Below are 25,766 nucleotides of genomic sequence, written 5' to 3' on the forward strand. Positions count from 1 at the left end.
GGTAGCTGAGCATATTGAATTACTTCCATTATGAGAATTCATAATACAGCCAAATTATGGCCCAATTTTAAGGAGAAAAGTTCCCTGCTATCTTAACTGGATTTCCTGATGAAATGAGGGTTTTAGCTGTGCCTGTCAGAACCCCTTCAACAGTTTTTGAGAATACTGGCTAGTTCTAATAGGCCAGATGGAGAGGCCTCAAATAATGCTTGGTTCTGACAAGCTGTGATAAAATGGTGCAGCTGCACAGAGAATTAGCAACCCAAGGTGAGGTCTCCAGCAACAGGCTTAGCAACATAAGTAAACTTCAGGCAAAGCTCTCAAAGAGGGCAATAGAAACAAGGATTGCTAAAACACCATTGCACGTCGTACTGTGTGGGGGTTGGTGGTTTGTTTTTTTTGTTTTTTTTTTTTTTTTCCATTTGTGGTTTAAATGAACCATTTGCCTTCTCCAAGGGCTTATCTAAAGGTTGCTGACCACTGATTTCACTGGGCTTTAAAACCAAGCCTAATTCTTTTTTTACCAGGTGAGCCTCTGAAGGCAATAGACAACATCTTAGGTATTCCTTTCTTCCTTCTTTGCTGTTGTTTTAACATCACATTTGAGCTGGTTCAGGTGAAATTGGCTCCTCTCTAGCACACAGGAATTTTCCAGACTGTTTACCTGTCTTCCTTTGTTTTACAGGAAGTACCTCAGTCTGATCCTTGGCAAACATGGGTCATAGCTGCTCTGCAAAGTGTATTTCATCACAGGCATTTGCAGCTGGTGACCTTTATCAAAGCCAAGTAGCAGCACATAAACACATTGTTAGTCCACTTGCTATGCTCCTTGTACATCCTCCACTCTTATCACACTAGTGGTTGTGGAAGAAATCTGTACATTTTAGAATATGGAGATTTTGATCTCTCCCATTCCCTCTTGACAGCACTGTAATTATGATAATTTGGTTATTAAAGTGACATAATGCCAGAGAAAAGCAGCCATAATGGGGCTTTTGACAGGGTTTAACATAAATTAGTGCTCAAGTAAACTCATTTTTCCATCAGACTGTGGGTCTGCTAATGTAGGTGGTGGGGATATTACTTCTTGGTTTTGGGGTGGGGTTTTGGTTTGTTTTTTTGGTTTTTTTTTTGTTTGTTTTTGTGGGGGGGTTGTGCGTGTGTGGTGTTTTTTGGTTTGGGGGTTTGGGATTGATTGTTTGTTTGTTTGTTTGTTTTGCTTTGTTGGGGTTTTTTTCCTGTTAGATAATTTGCTGTTCTTTTATTAAATCTACCCTGAACTAAATCTGGACAAATACTTTCAGTAAATTTTACCTTGTTACCCTCTGTAAAACTTTGAACTACTATGGGTATCTACTTTAGCACAAATTGTAGTGAATATACAAAATTTATGTGAACATTTGAGTGAAAATCATACATTTGATATTAGCCAAATTAAGTTTGTTTGCTAAAATATTTTTCTTCTTTTTTGGCTTTTTTCCCCCCCTTTGTTTTGTTGATTTTTTTTGTTGTTTGCTTTTTAAATAAAAGAAACCTCTTGTGTGATGTCAGCAATTTGTGTTCAGGGTACAATTCCCCCATATCCAGAGAATCTGGGCCAATATCCCAACTTTGTTCCCAGAATGTAACTCCTGAGCTCTAGGCTAGATTTGTACACAGGGCTGAATTAACTCTGCAGAAGCTGGAGTGAAACCTGCCTCCAAAACTGCCTTCAAACACCTGTAATCAAGATGGCAGTGAAAGCAGTGAGCAGCACAACAGAAAAATGAATGCAACATATCACATCCATAATATCTTTCTTCTCCTCCTAGACATGGCAGTACAGAACTTTGTAGGAGATGCATTCAGAGGAGCAACATGGGTTGCATTGCACAACGGTGGTGGAGTTGGCTGGTAAGAACATATTTATGTTTCTAATGCTGGACTCTGAATTCTGTTACTACTTTTGTGTGCATGGCAGGGGGACAGATAGGAAGGGGGAACTGCAGGAAAGATGTTTGTGTTACTGGAGCACTACAATGCTGCGATCATGGAAGGATGGGTTTGGAAACAAGGGCTGAAAGGCTGTATTATAAGGTGAAGTGTGGTGGTGTATGAGGCTTTTAAAATTAATGCCCATATGTCTAGAAAAAGTGTTTTGGACACTAGCCACAGCATGGTTTGAAGACTTTATTTTGCCAAAAAGGGACAGTCTGCCATAGTCTTTTTGAACAGATCCTGCTTCCAAAGTCATCTTCACATGTGCAGAGCCAGAGTGTTAGTGGATGGATTATGTTTAAGTTTCCCCTTAAACTGTATTTAAATCTGTGACCTTAGGACCCTGATATAAACGTTCATGTGCTGAAGTGCAATGAGGGGTTATTGATACAAAACAGCTCAGGTGCCAGCAACCCTCCCAGTCTTTCTCTCCTTGATCATGCCTGGTAAGGTAAAAAACCACAGCCAAGGACTGGATTAAATATCTCTTTCCCATAAAATGCAGAACTAAGAGAAATGCTTAAACTGAGAAGCTGAATTAAATAAATATTACATATGGAGAGGAAAAACATTCTCCTTCATATGCTACTAAAAGGTTGCTCTGGATTGGTAGAGGCATATGGAAAAGGAAAGCCTGGCTACACTGCAGTCTTTAGTTCTGGTTTGCTCTTTCCAACACAGTCCACCAAAGCCTCTCCCATTTACAGTCACGTCTTCATTTGGTGGTGTTGCTATTCAAGAGGTGTACAAACCTCTATTAAATGCTATAGCAAATCCTCCCGTTTCCCTGTTCCATCCAGCTGTGCAATATGCCAACAACAGCAGCCAAAAAACTTGTAGCAGATGTTAACTTCAGAGACATTTGGTGATACTTAATTGTTACTCATCCATATTAGCTGAATCTAGAAAATATCCTTTCAAGCCCCTTTCCCTTGATTTAACTGAAGTAACTACTGAATAGAAAGTATACAAGCAAAACTGAACAATGGGGCAAGAAAGCTTTTTGAGGGCTTAGACACATGAAGTGAAAATTTGCCTTTACTAATTGCAGTGGTAACAACCTCCACGGTCAAGATTTTACTCACAGCTTCTGTAACTCTGGAAAATATATACCAGAATATCTTCTTGCACTGATCATCTCAGACTCCAAAGATTGCAGCAGACTAGATCCATCTGAATTACCTTAGCTGAGCTTAACCTTTTAAAATACCTCCTTGTGACATATAAGCAAAGAAAGGAACTTTCCACTATATGTTGTGGAAAATGTTTGGAACGTTTTTTATTGTAATGATTAGAATTGCTAAAGCAATTGCTTATGCCATGAATTTTCTGTGAATCATATTCCCTAACTCTCTGCCCTCTATAAAGCAAATCCCTCCTGCACATTTCTAGCTTGAGCAATTTAGAGAGGGTTTGGCTGAAGGGTGAGACTGCCCTTACTTCTTGAAAACTGTTACTGACCATACTGCAATTTTAGTTACACTCTTACTTAGGTGGAGTTAACATCATTAGAAACAAGCTCTTGCCCAAGGCATAGCAAAGGCACTGTCATCTATGTAATGCACCAGAAAATCAGCATGTGGCTATTCACTGAAATCAAAATATTGATGGGAAAATGGCTTGATTATGCTTTTTGATATATCCTATGGCTGCTTAGGGGCTTGTCATTGTGGAACAGTATTTGCTTACCTTGTTCTTAGGTGCAGTCATACCCTCTGTGACTAAATTACTGTGCTTCAGTGTAGAATGTAGAGCCTGAAAATTAGGCCTGTCTCTATAGGGACCTTAATAAGCCACCATGCTGAGACTCAGATGTGGTAACAATGTCATGTCATTAGATGCCCTGGTCTGGGAGCCTCTGAAAGTCATGGCAGGACAGGTGGTTCTGCTTGGCTTAACTAATCATGGCACCACCCTGGCTAGATGAAGGGCTGCACCCCTTTGCCTTCTAAGGAAAAAGAGTGGAGTAATTTAAAGGTGATAAAAGCAGCAAAACCCCCAGAACCATAAAAAATTACTTTCTTTGCCTGGAAAAGATAGATGCCTTTAGATTTTAGGACCCTGTTTTTCTCTAGAGAGCTAAAAATTCAGCTTTGCCATAAAGAAATCTTCACGTGCCTGATAAAATCTTGCCATCAGCTGATTTGGAAATGTGAAAGTCCATGTGGAAGCTTATATTTATTTAGAAAAATATGCATATGAGAAGAGAGAAATCAATTTGTCATTAGCAAGTGTCTGTTCAGAGAGTTCAGAAGTGGCAGTCACACTGTGTTCAGCTATCAGTCCTCCCTGCAGAGGCTGGACTTGCCTGGAATTGCTGACATATCTGCCCTGCCTTCCCTGTGAGACCAGGGAAGGGCCTTTTACCTGCTTTGATTTTTCTGTGCTGTAGCCTTGTGGGACAAACAGAAAAAGCAGGATTAATATTTATTTAGCTGGAATCTGCATCACATGTGCTATTTGAGAGACTTAAGACTTAACATAGTTTTGACTATAATTAGAGCAAGTGAACGTTATTAATGTCTTGCTGCCAGTTTATTTGCAGGACATATTAACGTGGAGCCTGAGTAACCTGTAGTACCAAAGGCAGTAGCAATTTAAGAATTAAATTGCATTGCTGACAGTGTGACATCTTGATTGTGAGAGAGGCCTTGTTTTCTTTGATCTCCTTAGGAGGAGACATCTGGAAATTATAGGAGGTAGCTTAGGTCAAAATGCCACATGTTTCTTTAATTACTTGAAAATGTGACCCAATGCTAATGAAGGCAGAGAGCTCCTCTTTAAATAGGAGAGGGTTTCCTAGAAAATTCATCCTTACCAAACACTGACATTTAATTTATGAGTGATTTTTAGACAGTAGGACAGATTCTGATGAGTGATTCTGATTTACACTGGAGTAACCCCATGGAAATCGATGGAGAGACTCTAAATTTATGGTCTGCAAGTGAGATGAGACACTTACTGCTCATACCAGAGCTTCAAAGAATGTTCTTTGGGATGCTGGGCACAGAAGGGATCTTTGTCACTGAAAGAATACCTTCCTGTATGGAATATCTGTGTAGAGCACTGCTCCAGAGATCTGACTTTTTTATTGTCTGATAGTGGCAATAGGCTGTCTTGAGGTGTGCTTGTTCTGTGATCCTAATTGTGTGGCAATGGCATCACTGACGTTCCTAAGTGTCCAAGCTTGGTACTTGGACAGTAAAGAATAGTGCTAATTTGGTCTCTCTACACAGCAACAGCAGAGTATGGTGAGATAGCTAGCCCTGGTCTTGATACAATTACATTTGTGATGTTGTCATTCAGTCCAATCCCTTCTTTTGGAGAAGACAGTAACATCATGAGCAAGAAATGTAGGTTTGGATGTTTGTTTTCATTGCAAAATGAAAATAAGAGGAGAACTAACAAAAGCTTTTACACAGTAAAAAGACCCTGGGAATTAAATTCCAGACTGAAAAGTGTTGACAGGGTCAATCAAAAAGAACATTTTATTTTTAAGATTCAGAGCTAAAAAATACTCAAATAGCTCAGTTGAAACGTGACTGTTTCAAATTTTCCTGCTAAACATAAACTGATGCATTCACTGACATTCTGCTGTGAGAACTGTCAGTTTTGAGAAAACTGTGCCTTTCAGCAGAAAATATATTTGTAATAATGATATAGTTAATAATGGTAAAGTGGAGAGAATTCACAGAATGGTTACTGTGGTGGTGAGGTCTGGAGCTCTAAGTTCTCATCCCTCAGCTCTGTGATGTGGTTCTACTTAGCACACAGGTAGTATATAACTAGTGAAAGAGAATCAATTGTGTAAGTAATGACAATTAAATTGTAAATAAGAAAATGTCTAGTTTCAGGAAGCAGACTTGAGGTCTGTGAAGGCCCCACTGTAAGATCATTTCCCCATTTTCTCAGAAGCTTAGGTTACTACTGGAAAATATAATACAATAAGAAATGATTCCTTCCTGAACTGGAAGACGCCTAGCTTCTGTCTGATATGAGTATGTCTGATATTATTATAAGTAAATGTTGTGACTTATTATAAAACAGATGGAAAAATCCTGGCTCCAAGGTGTCCCTTAGTAGTCTCTCATACCATGTGTTGTTGTATGTTGTGCCCTGACCCTCAGGTATTGCTGATGCAGAGCTATGATGCAAGTTCTCTCCCAGGTTTGCAGCAAAGGATAATTACCCAACTTCATTCACTAATATTTACCAAATGCAATGAAACAGAAACTTGAACAGGCCAGACTGAAGCCAGACATGATGTTTTGCTCTGTGTGTTTTCCCTGTCCTTTTAAAACCAGCCTGGTATTTCTCCCAAGTATAATCTGTTAGTTTTAACATATTGGCAGAAGAAGAACAGCAGTAAGTCTGCTTCTTGAAAAGTTGGCACTGATGTCTTTAAACATCTACGTTTCTCACACAAAACGAATGACTGGGTTTGAAATGATTGAGGCAGATGTGCATTAAGTAGTGGCTAATGTTTTTTTAATAAAATACTTATGCTCTTTTATTTACCCCGAGAGAGTATAAGTAGATCCATCTGTCTGCTTCAGATAGTCCTCCTCACGATCATATGTATATGTCAGGCTGCAGTGTGGCAAAGACAATCAGCTTAACCTTTAGAAATACACAGAGATAGGTAACTCTCCAGAACTCTCTCTCAGAAGTTCTAACCTTTCTTTACTTGTTTTTAGAACCAGTACAGACTGCAATGTTCAAGAGCTACAGCAGAAGCTTAGTTTTTGACACTCCTGCTTGGAGCAGATACTGACTGCCAGCTGGGCATTACAAGAAGGGTGGAATAGGTTTTCTGCAGGCCAAGAAACTAGGGCATTTACTCTGCTAAATTTCCTGTTTAAAAATGTTTTCTTGCGAGTATAAAGGTCATTGATAATGTCACTTCTTCAGCACCATTTCTATGTTCTCATTCTTCCTCCTGCAGTGAAACTGAACAAATTAACTACTGATTTTTGAGGGATTACTTCGAATTATTTTGATTTTATTCTCTTCAATTTATAATTTTTTAGGGGTGAAGTGATCAATGGAGGATTTGGCCTGGTTTTGGATGGGTCCAAGGAGGCTGAAGAACGGGCTAAGATGATGCTCAGCTGGGATGTTTCCAATGGAGTAAGAAAAAAATCATTATATCTGTTCACTTTAATATTATCCTGCCTCCAAGACTATGTTTACTTAGGTACTTGGGTTCCAGTGCTCCTACTTTTTTCGTTTAACTAAATGAGGAGTATGAGCACAGGCAGGAGTTTTTGGGATCTGTTTTTTTGTATCCCAGGAATAGTCCTAATGGGCTAAGTGACTCATTCTCTTCACTGCTTCTAATATGGGTGGTTATGAGCCTGGTTCCACTAGACTCAATGAGTTGTTTTATTTGGTTGTTTTTTTTCTCCAGTCAACTTCAAAGGACTTTAAGTCAATAAATGAGGCTGAATGATTCTTGGAACCACTGCTTCTGACTTTACAACATACTAGAGACCAATAATTTCCGAAGATCTGTGTGTTTTGTCACTTTTTAAGCAGAAAGGGAAGCATGCTTGTTATAATTTCATTAGACATGTTGTTGTAATTTGCCTACATAATACTCTGTATGAATTTTAGGAACAGACAAGACAACTCAAAAGGCTTGTCATTTAAGTGCCATCTTGTCCAGTCCTTGTTACTGTTAGAGGTTTTGCATTCCGGTAGCGTCCAGATAGATCCTGTCTGTGTTTAGAATAGGATCCCATCTCTGAAGTGGTTTTGATTCAGTACTTGAAGGGAACCAAATCAACAGGACATAACGATGCACAGCTCTATAAGAGGACAAGACTTGTTGAATTTCAGTCATGGAATCTCACAAAGACTCCTTGCCAGTGCTGCCACAATCCGTTCTATTTTACTTCTCAAGAGAACTGCAGAATTCATTCTTGCCTTAGGCCTAAACATTAATTTTTAGTATTTTTTCCCCCCATGAGGCCTGGCATAACGGAGGGTAGAAGAGGAACAATTTGCACATATTCTTTGTTCCCAGATCTGAAATAACACAGTGGTAAACTATTAAGGGAGAAGGAGGAGGACAATTATATTAATTTGCAGATTAATGAAGTCATACCCTTAAGAACTGTGCATCAGGGACAGCCTGTTAAAAACAATGCAATAAATCTTTTGCTGCTCTGATTTATTGCAAGCAAAAGTCCCATTCTTCCCCACACATGTTGAAAAGGGACAATTTGAGAATGCTATTCACATTAAATACAAGACTGAAAAGAAACTGGAATGTATATAGGAATAATCAAAGGTGAGTGGCAGGGAAATTGAGCTGTTAACCTGAAAGGTCATTTCTGGTTGTTATTGCTATGATCCTGGGAGCTGATTAGCCTTACATTAATCATATGCTTAAATATTTTCCTGAATTAAAAGCTGAGTATTTTCTGTCTTGTGCTGTTTGAGTGTGAATATTTCAGACATGGATTTGCAATTCATAATAGAGATTTGTAAGGCATTAAATAGAGGAAAGGCCTTATTTCCTTTGTGCCAAATCTTGACTTTTTTTCATCTGGGGAATGCTGCTTATAAACAGATAAAAACGGAACGCTTTGCTGTTGGAAGAGAGGTTTAGCAGTTTCCTAGCTGAGTGTCATCCTTACATGTTGGCAGAGAATTTGGCTTCTTGATTTCATAGTTTGAAAATGCATTGAGTGACATTTTAGTTTTTAAATATTTATCCCAGTACAAAAGCATCAAGTGCTGAAATGATACTGTTAGCTAAAGCAAGTGCTGGTCTTACAGAACTGGGATAGAGTGCACAGGCATTTCTAGGAAGAGATTTGTACATTTTGTAAGGTGCCTGGCTCTACAATGTTATGCTTCTGCATGAAAATGTACCAAGTCTATCCAAATGCTATGCATAAAAACAAAGTAAACTAGTAACTGGCAGAGGGTTGAAAGATTTATTGTCGTGAAATTGTGTGCCAGTGCTTGCACAGATGTTGTGTAAGATGGATGTGACAAGAGAAACACAGGATTTTTACACCCATTGATTGCCTTGTCTGACAGGTCGCCAGACGCTGCTGGTCGGGTAATGACTATGCTTACGAAACGATCTGCCGAGCAATGAAAGAGAATGAGGCATTGAAGGTGACCCTCCCTCACAAGGTGGTGGACGAGAACATCTTGGAGCAAGCTGTGAAGCAGTAGTGGTATTCCAAACTGCAATGTTGTCCTTGCAGATACATTTGAAGTTGCTTCCTTGATATCCTATTTTGCTCTCTGGTCACATGATAAAAGCCTTGCAAATATCTGTTCCATGTGAGGGTTTGTTTTTTTTTTTTTCCCCCCTCTGACTTGTTAATGGAGAAAACTGGATGTTTGGGCTGATACACTGATATCAGGAATAGGCTTTTCACAAACAAAACAATGTTTACAATAAGAAACTACTAATTACAAGGCAAGTATGTGGAATTTTGTCCATGAGAACTGAATGGGAAAAAAAAAATCCACTTATTCCTGATAATTCATACATTAAGGAGACTCTTAAGTCTGGTAAATCAAATGTGGAATGGAAATTGGAACCCTTCATTCTAGTTCAGTCTGCTGCTGTCAGCAAAGAGCCATGAAATCCAGTAGTCAAACATGTAGATGTGTAAACAAATTCACTCTTCAGCTGGTGGTGGATGTACTGATAGCACATGTTCTAAACTTGAGTTCTTCTATATTGCCATAAAAGCATTTGGTGATCGCAGTAGAAAGCAACAGAAAACTTGTAACTGGTTGATCACAGCCAGCCTGTATGGGCTTTTCCCTGAAATGTTCACCCAAAACTTTCACCATAATCAGGAACAGAATGCAGTGCCAGGTAAGTGGGTGGAAAACCTTGAGGGCAGTACTAGACCAAATATCCAAATTTCCAAATATCTTACAGAAGGGATGGGAAATATGGAACAACTTGTGTGAGCCAAATTCTGCTGAATCTAATGTTGAGTGTGCTTTGCTGTCTCATAATGAAGATTGTTCTTGCACTTGAGCAGCTGCTAAATGGATGGAAACCTCCAGAAAATCCTTAGTGTTCGTTGCTGCTTTTTAATGGAAAAACATGGACTACTCACCCATTTGGATATGAATGGTGTGAGTACTAAAGCACTATACAAAGTAACCATGTAGATTTTAATTTTGAAATAATATACAACTTACATGAAACAAACTAAAGCACCAAAGCCAGGACAGTGTGGGCTTTCTTCACACAGAAGCTGATTGATAGAAAGATCTATTTAGTCTCCTTTATGCCCAGAAAAGTTAGGAAGGCACAGAGCCCAGTATGCTTAGATGCAACTGAAATAATTCCTATTTTGCATCTGAACCTACTATTACATTTGTCTTAACAACAGCTCACTGAAGTATTTTAATTAGCCATGACACTGAACCAAAAATGGAGCCTTACTTTGAAGCCTCTATCCACAGTCAGATACAAACATATTTTGCATATGCTTCTATATATGCCTGTGTGTACAAAAATAAATCTTAATGATCATGGCTCATGCTAAGCATGGCCTTGCCCATGGGCCTCATCCAGACATGAACACAGTGCGCTCAGTTGCACAACATTCCCCTAGTGCACTCATGGTATTGGATTTGATCTGCCCTGTCACTCAATCCCTTTGGCATTGTATCCATTACCCCTTGGAAGGGAAAGGGATTACACAGCTAAACCTGCATTGGTTGCTGCAGATGAGCTGCAGCCCTCAGGAATGTGGAGTGTCAAACTACACAACTGTTAAACCCCATGGTACTTGCCAGGTAAGCATACTCTGCCACTCTGCCTCTGGCACCAAGTAAAGGAAACATTTATTTTGAATCACAAATCAGTTCTTTACCTGGTTCATGTACTGTATACGCTTTCAGATGAATAGTGAGAGTCTGGCATCTGCTTGTAACTGAACCTTCTGTGAAGTGCAATCTGCAGCTGATCAGAATTGCGTCATATTATAGAAAAAGCAAGCATATTGCCAAGTTATGCAGTGGAGAGGTGCATCGTTGTCAGCCAGATTTGACATATGTTATGCATTACCTATCATTAATAACCACACTGAACTGGGTCCAAAATCAGTATCTTGGTATTGTACAAAACCATTCTAACCTTCACAGCCCAAAAGCACTAGGGTACTGTTTTTGTACAGAGGAACAACCAGAAAATACACTGGCTTTTCTGTGGTAAGGAATGTGGAGCTGCTTCATAGATTAATTGTAATTCTTAATTGAAAATCTACCAGAGACAAAATGTTGAATAAATATTTATATATGTTATTTAGTACTGGGGTACCTGCCAGCAGGCTCATTTTCCTATCTGAGACCAAAAAAAAGAGGAGCCTTATTTTCATCCTTTGTAGCTTCATTGGTCAGAGAACACAATGTTGCATTATACCCATGCGTAATGCCAATCAAATCCCTGGGTGCTTACAGCTCTGTACTACCCATAGGGAGACATGGAACTTGAAGGTATGAGTGTTACATAAGAGCTCCTAGTTTAAATTCAGATTATAGTCTTTATTAAAGAGGTAGTAGGAATAAGGCAAAATGAATTACAGAAAGGCAGTGAACCGATGAACAGTTGGTCATGACTATTCACTGCTGTTTATTTTAATTATGTAGTGTATATACAGTTATGTGCATACATTTAAATCTACCTTGGTCTTTTAACTACATGCCTGAAGCATTTAAATGTGAACTGAGTGAGGCTTACAGTACCTTTGGGAGGACACAGGGAAACAGTAACCTGTTACTGCCTGGGATGAAATAGCAGGTGGTTTCCAGCATTACAGAACCATGAACAAACCCAGTGTGAAGATTCAGTTTCTGAGCTCTGTTGAGCCTCATTTTATATGTCCTCTACTTATTTGCAGAGAATCTGGGTCTGTGAATATGCTATTGTTTTGTAGGGAAGCTGAGGACATTTTTTAGGTAGCTGACCTCACTGCTGGACAAACTCAATATAGGGAGTGCAATCTTCAAGCCATGCTTCTGTAGACACTGCATCTGATCAGAGCCAGACAGTGGATGTAGAGGTAGTGAATTTCTGTAATGAACTCCCAGACTTGGCCACAGGCTGAAGGATCCTTTCTATGAACCTTAATGCCTTCCTCAAAGCATGGGCACTTGTCCCAAAATGCTTGTGCCTGGCTGCAGAGAGACAAGAGTTTGGTGACAAAGGATAATTCATGTGGGACGCTCATCTGCCTGTAAGTACAGTGGGTTTTAAAGGCATGAAGCTTGTGACATGAGAGAGCTGTTAGGTCTCCTAGTTAAGGTCTTGTGCCTCTCCAGGCTCTAACAGACAAGGATTTGTGGCTTTTTATTTCTTCTTCTTCAGTTTTGACATCCTTCAACCAGTGATGCAGCACCCTTGGCACTTTTTTTTTCTTTTTTTTTTTTTTTTAACTAGGAACGTGAAGGAGGGTACTGCAACGGTCTTCATAGGGAGATGAGGAGGGCTAGGGGCAGCCAAAACCAGGAATGACCCACACCTGGTGACAGTCAGCAGTAGGGTAAGATTGATTTCTAAGGAGGCTGAGCTTGAGCCCCTAGGAAATTCAGGCACTGCACACATAGCTGTGAAAGTGCAGAGGGGAGCTCTGGGTGTACTTACAACTTCATGGGAAGAAGTATCAGCTTCCCTGGAGCTGAGTGTGCCTGGTTAGCAGTATCTTATGCTTTGTCGTTGTTGGAAACTCGATGCTAAACTGCTCAGCAGAAAGGAGAACCGAATTTGAACAGTGGAAAGATCACAGCACCATCTACTGGGACACTTTATCAGTTCCACAGCAGAAGGGGACTGGGTGTTGTTTTCACAGCAAACGCAGGGTAGTTTTCCCTTAAAAGTACTGGAGAGCCAGAAGGCAACTGAATAGTCTCACAAAGAAAGTTTTGCCCGAGAATGCGGGAAATAAATAATTACACATTAGCTGAATTTGCAGAATTTCTTTTGCATAGGTTAAATGAGCACTGTACATCAGTTTAGAGCCTCCTTCTTACCCTCAGTCTTTTTATGCCTGTTTGTCTTTTTCCCACTCCTGCCTTCACACCACCCTCCCCTCTGTACAGCACTCGCCTGTCCTCCTTCCCTAGGTTCCACGTTCTCCGTGTCTCTCTGGGGGCACACGCCTGCCCGCGCTGTGCGCCAAGAACTCTGCTGGAGGCTGGGGCATAAAGCTGCCTTCGTGTTTCTGCTGAAGGTGCACAGGGTCTGTTGCTAAAATTCTTACCTATTACAACACTCTAGGCAAAGCTGCGAGCTGAGCATGGCTCTGCTCTGGCACAGCTTCTTCCTTGCTGGAATTGAAGCGAACAGACACTAGAATAATCCCCACGTACTGAACTAAAGCCAACTGTGCCGCTTTAGCTACTTAAGGTACGACTTGCCGTCCGCTCGCTAGTTTAGGGAAGTCACAAGCACCGCCTTCCCCAGCCAAGAGGATGCCGACGGGGCCCGGCGGCCCCGGCGAAACGCCTATCCGTCCCGTCCGTAACTCCGCGCTCCGGGTTTCCCCGGCGCCTTCCGCGCCGCACCCGTTCCGGAATTCCATGCTCCGGGTTTCCCCGCTGGTCCACGCCGGCCCCGCCCCGCGGCTCCGGTTTCAGCCGCTGCTACAGGGACCCCCAAGATGGAAACGCAGGGGCTGCCCGCCGCGGAGGCGGCCCGGGCCCGGCCCGGCGCCCAACATGGCGGCCCTGCCGCGCCGCCCGCTGCCCCGCGCCGCCCTCCGCCGCCGCCTGACTGGGAGCCGGCGGCCCCCGCCACCTCCTCCTCCGCCGCTTCCAGCACCGCCGCGTCAGGCCTTTACGTGAGCTTCCCGGTGCTGCTGGTGGAGGAGAAGCCGGAGTCCGGCGCCAGCCCGGCGCCCAGCCCCTGTGCGCCGCCGGCGGGGCCTGCGCCCGACAACGACGGGCTCCTGCTCGTTTTCAACGTTGTGCGCGGCGCGGCCGAGGCCGGCCCGGGCGGCGGTGGTGAAGCGGGGCGCGCCCAGCCCGGCCCGCCGCCCGCTGAGCCGCCAGAGGAGGCCTCCGGCTCTGCGCCGCCGCCGCCCCCTCCTCCCCCGCCGCCGCCCCCCGCCGGCAGCGATGGCGGTGGGGGGGCGGAGGACGGTTCCTTCTCGGGGACCATCACCATCAACAACCAGAGCCTGGTGGTGCGCATCGAGAATGGCGTCCTGACGCTGGGGCCCGGCGCCGAGCAGGCCGCGGGCGCCGCCCCGCCGCCGGCCGCCCCGCCACCGCCACCCGCCGCCGCCAGCCCCCCCGAGCCGCCGGGCGGGCCGCGGCCCCGCTCGCCGCCGGCCTTCCCCTGTCCGGAGCCGCGCTGCGGCGAGGCCTTCCCCCGCAAGCAGCAGCTGCGGCTGCACCGCCTTTCGGCACACGGCGGCGGCGGGGAGGACGGTCGCGGGGGGGCAGCGGGGGCGGCGGCGCGGCCCTTCGGCTGCCCTGTACCGGGCTGCGCTTGGTCCTTCGCCACGGCCTACAAGCTGCGGCGGCACCTGCACTCGCACGACAAGCTGCGGCCTTTTGTCTGCGCGGCGCCGGGCTGCGCCAAACGCTTTACCACCGTCTACAACCTGCGGGCCCACAGCCGCGCCCACGAGCAGGAGGCGGCGCACAAGTGCGAGGCGTGCGGGCAGCGCTTCCCCAGCGCCGCCCGCCTCGCCGCCCACCGCCGCCGCAGCCACCTGGAGCCCGAGCGGCCCTACCGCTGCGACTTCCCGGGTAAGCCGCTGCTGGGCCTCCGGGGCTTGGTTCTCTTTCCTTCCCTTCCAAAAACATAGCTCGCCCGGGTAAGGATGGGATCCCTGCCTGGAGTGTGTGCAGTGGGTCCGCTAGTTTTGTCTCCCCGCGGCCCCTCAGTCCCCTACGGGCCACCCCCTGATTCTCAGGAAGGCTTCCGCTCCATGCCACTTCAGTTACCAAGTGGGAAAGTTTGTGGGATGAAGGGTGCTGCACCTTCGTTGGTCAACTTAGGTATGGGTTTGTTCAGGTGCGGTAGTACGCCAGCCTACAAGAAAGCTGGAGAGGGGCTCTGTACAAGGGTGTGTAGTGATAGGAGTGATGGTTTTAAACTGGTAGAGGATAGGTTTAGATTAAATGAAGAAGCTCTGCTTTGAGGCTGATGAAGCATTGGAACAGGTTGCCCAGAGAAGTTGTGCATGCTCTAATCCTGGAAGTGCTCAAAGCCAGGTTTGATGTGGCTCTGAGCAACCTGGTCTGGTGGAAGGTGGCCCAGTGCACACAGAAGGGGTATTTGAACTAAATTATCTTGAAGGCCCCTTCCAACCTAAACCATTCTATAAGTCACAGCATGAGTTTTCAGTAGTATGCCCTAAACCAAGCTGCATGCGTTCTGCTTGCCCACTTTAGCTAAATAATTGTAATCTGTGGCAATAAAGTACTTTGGGATTGCACTGTTTATTTTTCCTATGTGCCATGATGTAATACCATGGTAAAAGGATTATGAAGGCCCCTCACTAAAAGTTGTGAGGGAGAAGAGAATTTGGTTTTCCTGAATCAGTTTGGTATCGAGCTGATGTGCTATTTTCCTTCTCTCCCCAGGCTGTGAAAGAACGTTTATCACAGTGAGTGCATTATTCTCCCATAATCGAGCACACTTCAGAGAGCAAGAGCAGTTCTCCTGTTCGTTCCCTGGCTGTAACAAGCAGTATGACAAAGCCTGCAGACTGAAAATCCACATGAGGAGTCACACAGGTATTTGTGACGGTGGTGTGTACCTGGGGAAGGATCACAGGATGTTAAGGGTTGGAAGGGACCCCTGGAGATCAAGTCCAAGCCCCCTGCCAGAGCAGGAGCATATAACCATATAATGTAGTGCAGGAAGTACATAGAAGACACGTGGAAAGTAGACTGGAAAAACTGGAAGTCGTGAAGGGAGAAAGATTGATGTGTCTGTTTGGAGTCAGTGAAAACATTTGCTTCTTGGCCTTCTAGGGGGTAGGAGTCTGTTGAATAACCTTGCCAAATGCTAAGCAGCTAGGGACATGGAAAGCTGTGGCTTTTGGTGTGGGACCTCTGTTCAGAAAAATTGTCCCAGCTCTGTTCCTAAGTTCATAGGCATTCAAAACATTGTGTGAAATCTAACCTTGGTCAAAACAAACAGCTAAAAAACTCTCAGGACATATGAAATGTATGTACAAATGTTTGGAATAGCCAGAGGGTGAATTACAACTCTAGCAAGCACTCATGACTTAAGTTAAAGATACAGGTTGTAGGGACTCAAAAGAGCATCACAGTAACTCCACAGTGAATTGTATGAGAGGGTGTTTGAGGCTTCCTGTCTTAAATAAATTCATTTTAAGCAGCTTTTGTGAGCTTGCAGTAGTGGTACATATTTCTTGGTAACTAATGTAGCCTTTCTTTGCTTAAGGTGAAAGGCCTTTTATCTGTGACTTCGAAGGTTGTGGCTGGTCTTTTACCAGTATGTCTAAGCTGCTGAGACATAAAAGGTAGCCTTTTCTGATTCTATTACACTTGTTTTTCTTCTAGTACTTAACCAGTGGTGGATTTATTCATGCCAATGGCAATTTCTCTCCCTTTTAGGAAACACGAAGATGACAGGAGATTTATGTGCCCAGTAGAAGGCTGTGGCAAGTCCTTCACAAGAGCAGAACACTTGAAAGGCCACAGTATAACCCACCTTGGTACAAAGCCATTTGAGTGTCCAGTAGAAGGTATTGTTCGATTGTTTTGTGTGTTCACTGGTAGTCATTGTCTTAAGCTTGTGTGCCTCTTCCCTGAATGCAAGCTTGTTACAGGACTGGAACAATTTAGAGTGGGTCTTCTAACAGTTTGAAGAGGTAAAACTAACCAGAAGACATTGTAACTGAGTGATCAGTCTCAAATTTATGGATGGCCATGTGACTGCTGTCTGTTGCAGTCATATGGGAGCTGTGCTGATGCCCCATGGGTTTGTTAGTACTGCCTCCAGTAGGACTCCCTGAACAAAGATCTTGGGTCTGAACTGGAATGTTTTTCTTCATGAAGCAGTTCAATTTGGTGATTGCTTCTCATTTTAATGGTTTTCCAGCAATTGTTCTGAAGGGTTTGAGATGGTATTGGCAGGGAATGGTTGTGCATTATACTGAATGATTTAAGAGTTTCTCATTGTCAGGAGCAGGTTGTTGAACTATCCTACCCACTGAGAGGTCCTTGATGTGAAACAAGGAAAGGTGTATTTGTCTCTCTTTGGATTCCTCTGAATGTACCAAAATAGTTCTGCAGAGCTACTTGTATTTGTTTTGTGAAGCTAGTAAATATGAATGGCACATTGAAACTAGATGTAACTTTAAAGCCTTTTATATCTTCTTGCAGGCTGCTGTGCAAAATTTTCAGCACGAAGTAGTCTGTATATTCACTCCAAAAAACATCTTCAGGATGTGGACTCATTAAAGACTCGTTGTCCTGTATCAAGCTGTAATAAATTATTCACTTCCAAACACAGTATGAAGACACACATGGTCAAACAGCATAACTTCAGCCCAGGTAAAGTACTTGTTTCAAACTGTAAGAGGGTGTGATGGAAAAGCTAAATGTTCTATCAAGGAAAATGTATTTACTGGTGTTGAAATGGGCGCCCCATTGATACGAGTAGCAGAACTGTCACTGAGACTGGAGTATGTTTTCAGTGGGACCTCATTTAAGCTTGCCCTGTGTGAAACTGAAGTGCAGCTTCTTTTTAAAGCAGAGCTTTCTCCATGCTCTCTGTAAACTATGAGCAAGGACTAGAAGCACTTCTGCACTCCTTTTTCCATTCCTCTACCTTAGCGTTCTCTTTTTGTAAGTGCTTTTGTAGCTGAAATTTCTCAGTGAACTTAGTTCAGTAGGCTTCTTTTTCTTAAGTCTGCTTTCAGGGAACTTGGGAAGCGTTTTATCAGGTTTAGAATCTAGAGCTTTAACCCTCCTCCTTTGATCACTTGTATTTTTATTCCCCATTATCTGATGAAGGATTTGTCTTACAACCAAACCCATCTCTTCCAGATCTCCTAACTCAGCTTGAAGCAACCAGCTCCCTCACACCCAGCAGTGAACTCACTAGTCCGGGACAGAGCGATCTCAGCAATATAGACCTCGTATCCCTTTTCTCCAATGTGTCCAGTAACAATTCTGGAATTGCCACAGACATGACACTAGTGAACTCTGGAATTGTCACGATCGATGTTGCTTCGGTGGGCTCAACGCTTGGAGGAAACCTGCCTGTTAGTAGCAGTTCTTTAAGCCAGGCAGTTGATCCCTTGATACTGGTGGCTAGCAGTGATATGCCGCAGAGCTTGGACAGTTCTCTCTTGCTGGGAACCAGTGCAACAGTTCTACAGCAAAGCACTTTAAACTTGGATGATGTACAGACTGTCAATGCAGAAGCCTTGGGTTCACTAGCATCCCTGTCGGTGAGGAATTCCAGTCAAGACGTGCACAGTTTGATGTCCAGCAATAATTTAGCAATTGACGCAACCACTTTGACTCCTTCTAGTAGCCTTGGTGGTACCAATGTGCCTGAGTTACTAACACCAAGTAAAGCTGAACGGAATTTGCTTCCTAGCTCAGACGTTGTTGGTCAACAAGAGGGCAGCAAAGTAGTGACGCAGTTTGTCTTCTCCAACCCTCCAGGGAGCTACAGTGCACAGAAAGAAATGGATCTTGGCACAGTGACTGGCAGCTCGTTTTTGGTATGCAGTAACTATATTAATTTTACCCCTAGATAACTGAGATGCCCTGACTTTGAGGATATCCATTGCTGCTTATACCTTATAGAGAGACCTTTCTCTCAAATTTTGCACATCATGCAGTTTGGCTCCTTTTTTTGAAGCATGTAGAACGTTACATTGAATGGTGTGTTGTCAGAAGTAGATGCAGTATGATGGTTTTTCTTAAGAAGTGCTGGAATTGTTAGGGGAGAACCCTTAAAAATAAGGGATTAAAAAAATAGGCAGTCATCTGTCGGGATGAAATGGATATTACAAGAATGCCCAAGAATATGTGGCATGCCTTGTGCAGTTTGTTCCAGGAAAATATTTGGGCTGGGAGAATAACTGAAACATTTTAATCTCAGTCTTTGTTCCTGTTTTAAGTACTCTTCCCTATATGCTTTACTATATTATTGTAGACTTAGTGTTTTATTTACATCACAAAGTAAATACTTAAGCTGTGAAAAGCTGCAAACTTAGAAATTTGGAGCTAAATTCTTTTTGTGTGGAACTGGTATTAAGTACATACAGGAAATTTATCAAAACCTATCAGAAGAGCATGAGAAACTGGAATTCTGTCTGCAGTGTAAAAGATAACTGCAACCAAGAACTCATTAGTCTCTGTTCATTGTCTTGGTTTGTTTTGGCATTCAAAACACTTTGCATCTGTTGGCTGTTTTTAATATACCAGGAGAGCAGTGGGTCTGCGAGAACAGATTACAGAGCCATTCAGCTAGCCAAGAAAAGAAAACAAAAAGGGAATGGGAGCAGCACAGGTGAGAAGCCATTCATTTTGTTTAATTTACTAAACAGAATCATTTAGAGGGTTGACAGTGAAATGGGAGCAGGTATCCAAGTACATTCTTAAATGTTCCATCCAGTTTATTGCTAGTTAAAATAATTGTGCATGTGGTGTACCATCTGTTACTTGGGATAATTATGTTCTGTGGAGTATCAAATTCACAGTAAGTTTACAAAGAAATCAGCACCATACATTTCATGATTCTTAACAAGACTCTATCCCTCAATCTCTTCATCTGCTTTTTATTTTCTTATTAAAAAGCAAGAGCAAAAAAAAGGTCACTTTGGTTTTATTGTTTATGCTTTTGATCTTACCTGGTGGTTTCTCTTTTACTCTCAGTAATGACAATGAAAACGTCAGCTGGGCTGGTTCTGCTTTAGTGTTTCATTTGGTGCCAGTGTTAAGAAGTTTATATCATAGTTACCTAGAAATACTCAAGCCTCTCTCTTAGTTTGTAGCTTTATAATGAGTTCTTGTGCAGGATGAGTTTTAGGTCATGATTTGAGACGTGTCCTAAGAACTGTAGCTTGACCCAAAACTCTCTGATGTGAATGACAGTTACTTGGTCAGATCAAATGTCTTTGGTTCACTACACTTGCATGATCTCAGGCATTTGAATTGTGTATAATCTTGGGACCGGGGTGGAATATAAAATGTGTGTGTGTGTATGTGTATATATATATGTATTAGATCTTCGTTGCTATATCTTAGACCTTCTGCCTCTGAAGGTCAGGCTGGCTCGTTTCTGTATCTGTGAAAGGCATACCTGCATAAATTGTCTGGTTTGGTAGATCATCACATGGAGGGTAACTGCTCAGTGAAGCTAGATTTGAGTGTGCTTGTGTTGCAAACATGCACACATCATCAAACAGGTCTTTTTGATGTTAGTTTAAAAAGACAGTTGCACTTAATCTGCACATCTCCTAAAATGACCTTGGGAAATTCCTTTTTCAGTCCCTACTCAAGGCTCTCAGTAGTTTGCTTTTCACTACCTGTGGTCTTAATGCTGATTTGTGCTTCTCAAAGTGGTCTGTACAGTCTTGTGTTTCTAATTGGCTTTACTATGTTGATTGAACACTCTATAGGGAAGTTCAGTGTTTACAAACAAGTTATCCAAGCCCTTTATGTACTGTAGGTATAAAAAAAAAAACACAAAACAGAAAACCAGACCTGAAACAGCTGTGACAAGATTGTATGGTTACATTTACTTTGTTTAGGTTTTTGTTTTCAAGTTAAGGTTGTGCACTTCTGTAGCCTGTTCTAACAGTCCTCAAAACCTTTCTGGAAATAGATGAGCATCACTATGGTCATTTCACGATTTAGGAGAAGGACATACATGATTTCTCAGGAATTGGGTTACAAAATTTAAAAACGCAATTCTGCTTCCTAATTCCTTTCTGTAACTCCACAAATATGGTGCTATTTCTGTGCTACCACAGGGGTGAGCCCTGAGCTAAGCACTTTGTGATGTAGTTTTAATGACATTCATATAAAAAGATGCTCAGTCAGCAGTTGGGAGTTCATCAGCTGATTGCTGTCTGGCCTTTTAGCAGTTATCAGATGGTGCTTAATTGTATCGCACTGTTCCAGGCTTTTCCTGTGTAAATAGCTGCATAAAATTGAAAAAATATTAGTGGGAAACTTTGCAAATTGCTTCTGACCACCTAAGTATTAAAATGATTCTCTTTTAGGGGCATCTGGCTCTGGTCAGAGAAAAAGCAAGGGTGGTAAAGTAAGCCCTACCACCTTTTCGTCATCTGCTCCTGGCAGTCGACTTGGTGGCAACATAGTTCTGCCAAATGGAGGGCTGACAATAAGGGACCCTTCCACTGGAGCCCAGTATGTGCAAATTCAGCTTCTTCAGGTAAGAGCTGAAGAGAAAAAACACACTCCTCTTCTCTGTTACACACACTCAGCTCCATAAACAGAATTCTTGCATTACTCCGCATCTCTCTCATTTTACAAGGTCAATAACACTGACATGAAAAGGTTAGCTGCGAAGTGAACTTCCAGCCTAAACTATGATTTCTCAAAGTTGTTGAAATAAGGCTTAGATTTATTTATTTATTTTTCTAAAAGCACCTATTAATTAATGTGGGCTGATGAGTGGAGCATGGCAGGTGTTACGTTTTTGGCCAGGTGTGTATCTGTGTAGTACTCAGAGAAAGGCTGAGTTCCTTCCGCTTTATTCCTAACAGGATATGGTGTGGCACAAACAATGGGCAGAGTCCTCCCTCTGTCTAGTTTTCTGATGGGTGCAAATGTTTTGTAACTTTTATGTTAAGTATCAGCTTCACATGACATGATGAGACTTGTTACATATTTCTGAACGTTATGTTTATTGGAAGCTGAACCATTCCTTCCTTTGCAGGTCTTGCCAATTTTCCAAGTTGATTATGATAAAATAATAAGTTGTACATTGGGCTCAGTTCAGATATAAGTGATAGTTAGCTTTCCATGTACCTTTGTGGATCTAGGCATTATTAGTACAGTGCAGTAGCTTTATCAGATTTTTTTAAGATTGTGAAGCCGAGTGAAATTTGCCAGATTTTGCTGAAGTATTTGTGGGTCTTGTAGTTACATCACGCTTCTGCATTCACAGGATGATTCCCCAGGAGAGGGAGATTTGCCTTTCCAGCTGAGCTCTCAGTCCTCCTCATCACACTCTCAGCTTACAGTGGATTTACCTGTTCACATACTTCAGGTATGGCATGGCACAGACTTTGGCTTTTATTGCTTTGAAAGTGAAGACAGTGAACACTGCTGTTCTGCCTAATGAAAACACCATGTTTTCCTTTGAGAGTTTGAGTTCACTTGGAAGAATTAGTAAGCAGAGAGCTGCACTGCCAGATCTCTTGTGTTATCAGCTTTGACATGTGCTTGTTTTTACTTCCTCTTAGTGAGTAATGAATAACCATGCATTACTCATTTCTTACTGTCTCATCCTTGTTTTCCTCATCCCCTCCTGCAGATAGTAAGTGGGTCAAGAATCAGAGTGATACGTAACTGGCTCCAGGAAGGATGGGAAGTGGGAAATAAAATCAAGCCTGGGTCTGAGAGCTGTGCCTATATGAAAATGGCACTTTTAGATTAAAAAGCTTGTTCACTTCTGCAGCTATAGGTTTCACTACTTGCCCTTGTTGACTACTGAGTATCAGTGTTCTGTGGAGCTTTCTATGTTCAAACAGCTTCTTGCATAAATGCTTTTATCTACCAGTCTGGAGAACTGCATACTAGTGAGTAGGAGCAGCTAATAACTGAGCAGCAGTGAGTGTTTGGAGTGTAGATAAATCATATTTTCTATATGACCATATGGGATTTTGATGGTGATAAACTCTGCGGTGCTGTTACTCTAAGAGTGCTTCAAATACAGCTTTTGTACTTGGCAGGAACACTTAACTGTGATAAACCTAGAAATACCTGACTTGTCAGTCATGGCAGAGAGTTAATAGAGGAAAAGCAAACAGTCAGTGATTTTCTATTTATCTCCATTAGTGAGGCTCATCTGAAGTGTTCCAAAGAGAAACTGGAGCAGCACTGAGTGGGTCCCCAAAGTAGGAGGGCTTTGGGTTTCTGCTAAACCATTCAAAGCATTTCTCTGGTGTTGGGTAAACGTCAAGGTAATCTTACTGATAAGCATTAAAGAGAAGCTCGAGTTGAAAGCACTGAACTCTTTGTGTGGTCTGTTTGCTTTGACAGGAAGCACACAATTCCACTGAAGATGATGCAGGTTCTGATAACTCTCAGTTCACTGGAAGCACAATAAACTTGCAGGATCTGGAGTGACCGTTACTAGGAACAGTTACTTGAAAGCAAATTGGGCAATCGTGTCTTGACAGAGTGAGATCACTGTGTGGGTCTTTTTCCACGGAAAATAGGAAAACCAAGAGTGCTGGATCATGGGTGCATTCTTTGCAATTTGCTAAGGACATTTGCAACTGAAAGGTTTTCTTCAAAAGTGTAAATCCCACTTGATGTGCCTGTGTAAGATGCCCTGTCTGCCTGTCTGGTTGGAGAGACCGAGGCAGACTGCTGTACAGTGTTGTTTCAGGGAGAAGTACTGTATTAAACTTCAAACTGAGGTAATATTTACTGTTTTCACAGAAAGCAAGTATTCTACAGCTAACGACTCCAAATTTATAATCCTGCCTATGACAGTTAAAACTTTCCTTCTGTTGCTCTCCTGCCGGAGCCAATGGCACTGAGGAATTAACAGCTAAAATTCACAAGTGTTTTCCACACACACAAATAACGATTTTGGTCCCCTGTTTTTGGCAGAAATTTGGAATCAGGTGTCACATGGAACAAGATTCATGTCCTATGCCATGAAAATGAGATGCTCTAGAATCCTTGTTTTAGAAAGCTAGATTCTAAATGTTAACTTAGCTGTGAATCAGTTCGTAGCTCATGTTGAGTTTCTCCCGTCCCTTGCTCCTGCATCCCAAATACTTTGCTGAATTCTTCCAGCAAAACTTGAAAACTGCAATAGAACTGTACTCACTGTAAGTGATTAGCTGAGAGTCCAACAGTATCTGAGAGAGGTTTGTTTTATCTTTATGTTCCCTGTTTTGGGAGGAATGTTGAGTGTCACGTAAATTTAAGCACCTTGATTTTATGTCATCTATAAACTGCTGCCAAGTTACTTGTAAACTGGCCATGACTTGTTTGGTTTGGGTTGGTTTTGGTGTTTTGTTCAAATGAACACTGTTAACATTTGTTCCTGATTGCTATCCCAGAGTGTCACACGCACGTGGAGCTTCCAGCTGGTTTACAGAATTTTGCAGTTGTGAGATTCTTTTATGAGGAGAAAAGAAAATTCTTACCTAGGAAGATTTGCCCCACTGAAAACTTGCAGTTTCTCCTGGGGCCAGGGTGGGGGAAGAGGTTGTATGTACTGTACTTACCTGGATTGCAGACACCTAAATAAGTATAGGGTTGTATAGGGGAAAAAAAAACCAAACCCCTTTGGTTACATTTTAAGGTAGTAATTTAAATGTTTCTTATGGTGATGTACTGAATGCCTATAAAATGATGTATAGGAGTTTGATAAAAGGGTGTATGTACTGTTTTTTATTCTCAATGAGGTATGTCTGTATGCACATATGTGTATCTTTTTTTTACAGAGTAAGGTATGTCACGCAGGAGAACATTGTGATCTTTCTAATCGTGCACATATTTATTTATTTTACAGTTTTACTGATGTTGAATTCACATGAGGTCATTCAGAAATGCTTTTACTTCCTGTGCCTTTTGAACTATGTATGTGTCCCGACAAATAGTTTTGTTATTTTTCGGTTGAAGACGGAGGGAGGAAAAAAGAGTCTGCAGGCTACCTTCACACCAGATCCTGATTTGTAGGCAGTATTATATCCTCTGGTTGAGCCAGTTTTATTTTTCTATCTTTAGTTTACCTGAGCATTGAGGTCTCTTGGTTCTTGTTATCCTGAGTTTACAGCATACATCCAGGGAACCTTTTAACCCACTCAGGATGGGTTTCCAGACCAAACTAATTGGTGAGATCTTCTGCCTGGTGGTTGTGACTGCAGCATGGAGCCACTCCTGAGAGATAGAAAGGTTGAGATGGAATCGTGCAGAAGAGGCTACTGGATCTTGCTCTAGTGGTCACCATGGTCTCCCTGGAAGCGGAGACACCTCAAGCTACAAATGCCTGCATTTTTCTGTTCTCAAGGACCATACCAGTTCTTAATCTATTAAAATGGCCAAGGAACACTCCATCTTTTTATGGGACTTGCAACCAAATCTTTCTACTTCTGAAAATGTACCTCACTCAGCTTTGTAAGTGAATGTAAAGTGCTAACCTCTTGGGGCCGAAAATTGGATCACTTGGCTTGAACTCCATTGCTGGCAATGGATACCTGAAGAACTTCCTGGTGCAAAAGGGTTAATAAAGCTTTTTTTTTTTTTTTAATGGTCAGTTTGTCACTGAATATTCTTTGTATGGATGCATCTGGCATAAAGAAAATTGTTGGCAGTGTGATTTCTACAGCTTGTGTTTTTCCTTTGCTTGTGGCTCCATGGTAGCAGGTCAGATCTCCCTAGTCAGGTGTGTAGGGATAGTGCTCTCTGTGTCAAAAACTGAATGAGAAAATCATTATTGCTACCAGGAGCCTGAGAAGTGAAATGAGGGAGTTTTAGTTTATTGTCCTAGGCAAAAGATCAGCAGCGAGGGGGAAAGGGATTGCCTGACACAGCAACTTGACCTGGAGTCTTAGGGTAGGAGAAGGGAATTTCATGGG

The 25,766-nt window shown here is 42.5% G+C and overlaps 2 protein-coding genes across 2 annotated transcripts in view; both read left to right on the forward strand.

Annotated features, from left to right (window-relative positions):
- UROC1 (urocanate hydratase 1) overlaps positions 1 to 9,196 on the forward strand; it is a 40,447-nt gene extending 31,251 nt beyond the window's left edge. The window contains exons 18-20 of the mRNA XM_054387324.1: positions 1,812 to 1,893; positions 7,008 to 7,107; positions 9,031 to 9,196. Coding sequence (XP_054243299.1) covers positions 1,812 to 1,893; positions 7,008 to 7,107; positions 9,031 to 9,171 — 323 coding nt within the window. The 3' untranslated portion in view covers positions 9,172 to 9,196. The remainder of the gene's footprint in view (positions 1 to 1,811; positions 1,894 to 7,007; positions 7,108 to 9,030) is intronic.
- Positions 9,197 to 13,628: 4,432 nt separating this feature from the next.
- Positions 13,629 to 25,411, forward strand: ZXDC (ZXD family zinc finger C). The gene is made up of 10 exons (XM_054387187.1): positions 13,629 to 14,724; positions 15,565 to 15,717; positions 16,394 to 16,472; positions 16,567 to 16,697; positions 17,338 to 17,508; positions 18,004 to 18,689; positions 19,399 to 19,483; positions 21,201 to 21,373; positions 22,112 to 22,213; positions 23,209 to 25,411. The coding sequence occupies exons 1-10, from the start codon at positions 13,629 to 13,631 to the stop codon at positions 23,293 to 23,295; spliced, it is 2,763 nt and encodes a 920-aa protein (XP_054243162.1). The 3' UTR covers positions 23,296 to 25,411.
- The last annotated feature ends 355 nt before the right edge of the window (positions 25,412 to 25,766 follow it).

Source organism: Indicator indicator, chromosome 15 (genome assembly GCF_027791375.1).
Source record: "Indicator indicator isolate 239-I01 chromosome 15, UM_Iind_1.1, whole genome shotgun sequence".
Lineage (NCBI taxonomy): Eukaryota > Metazoa > Chordata > Aves > Piciformes > Indicatoridae > Indicator > Indicator indicator.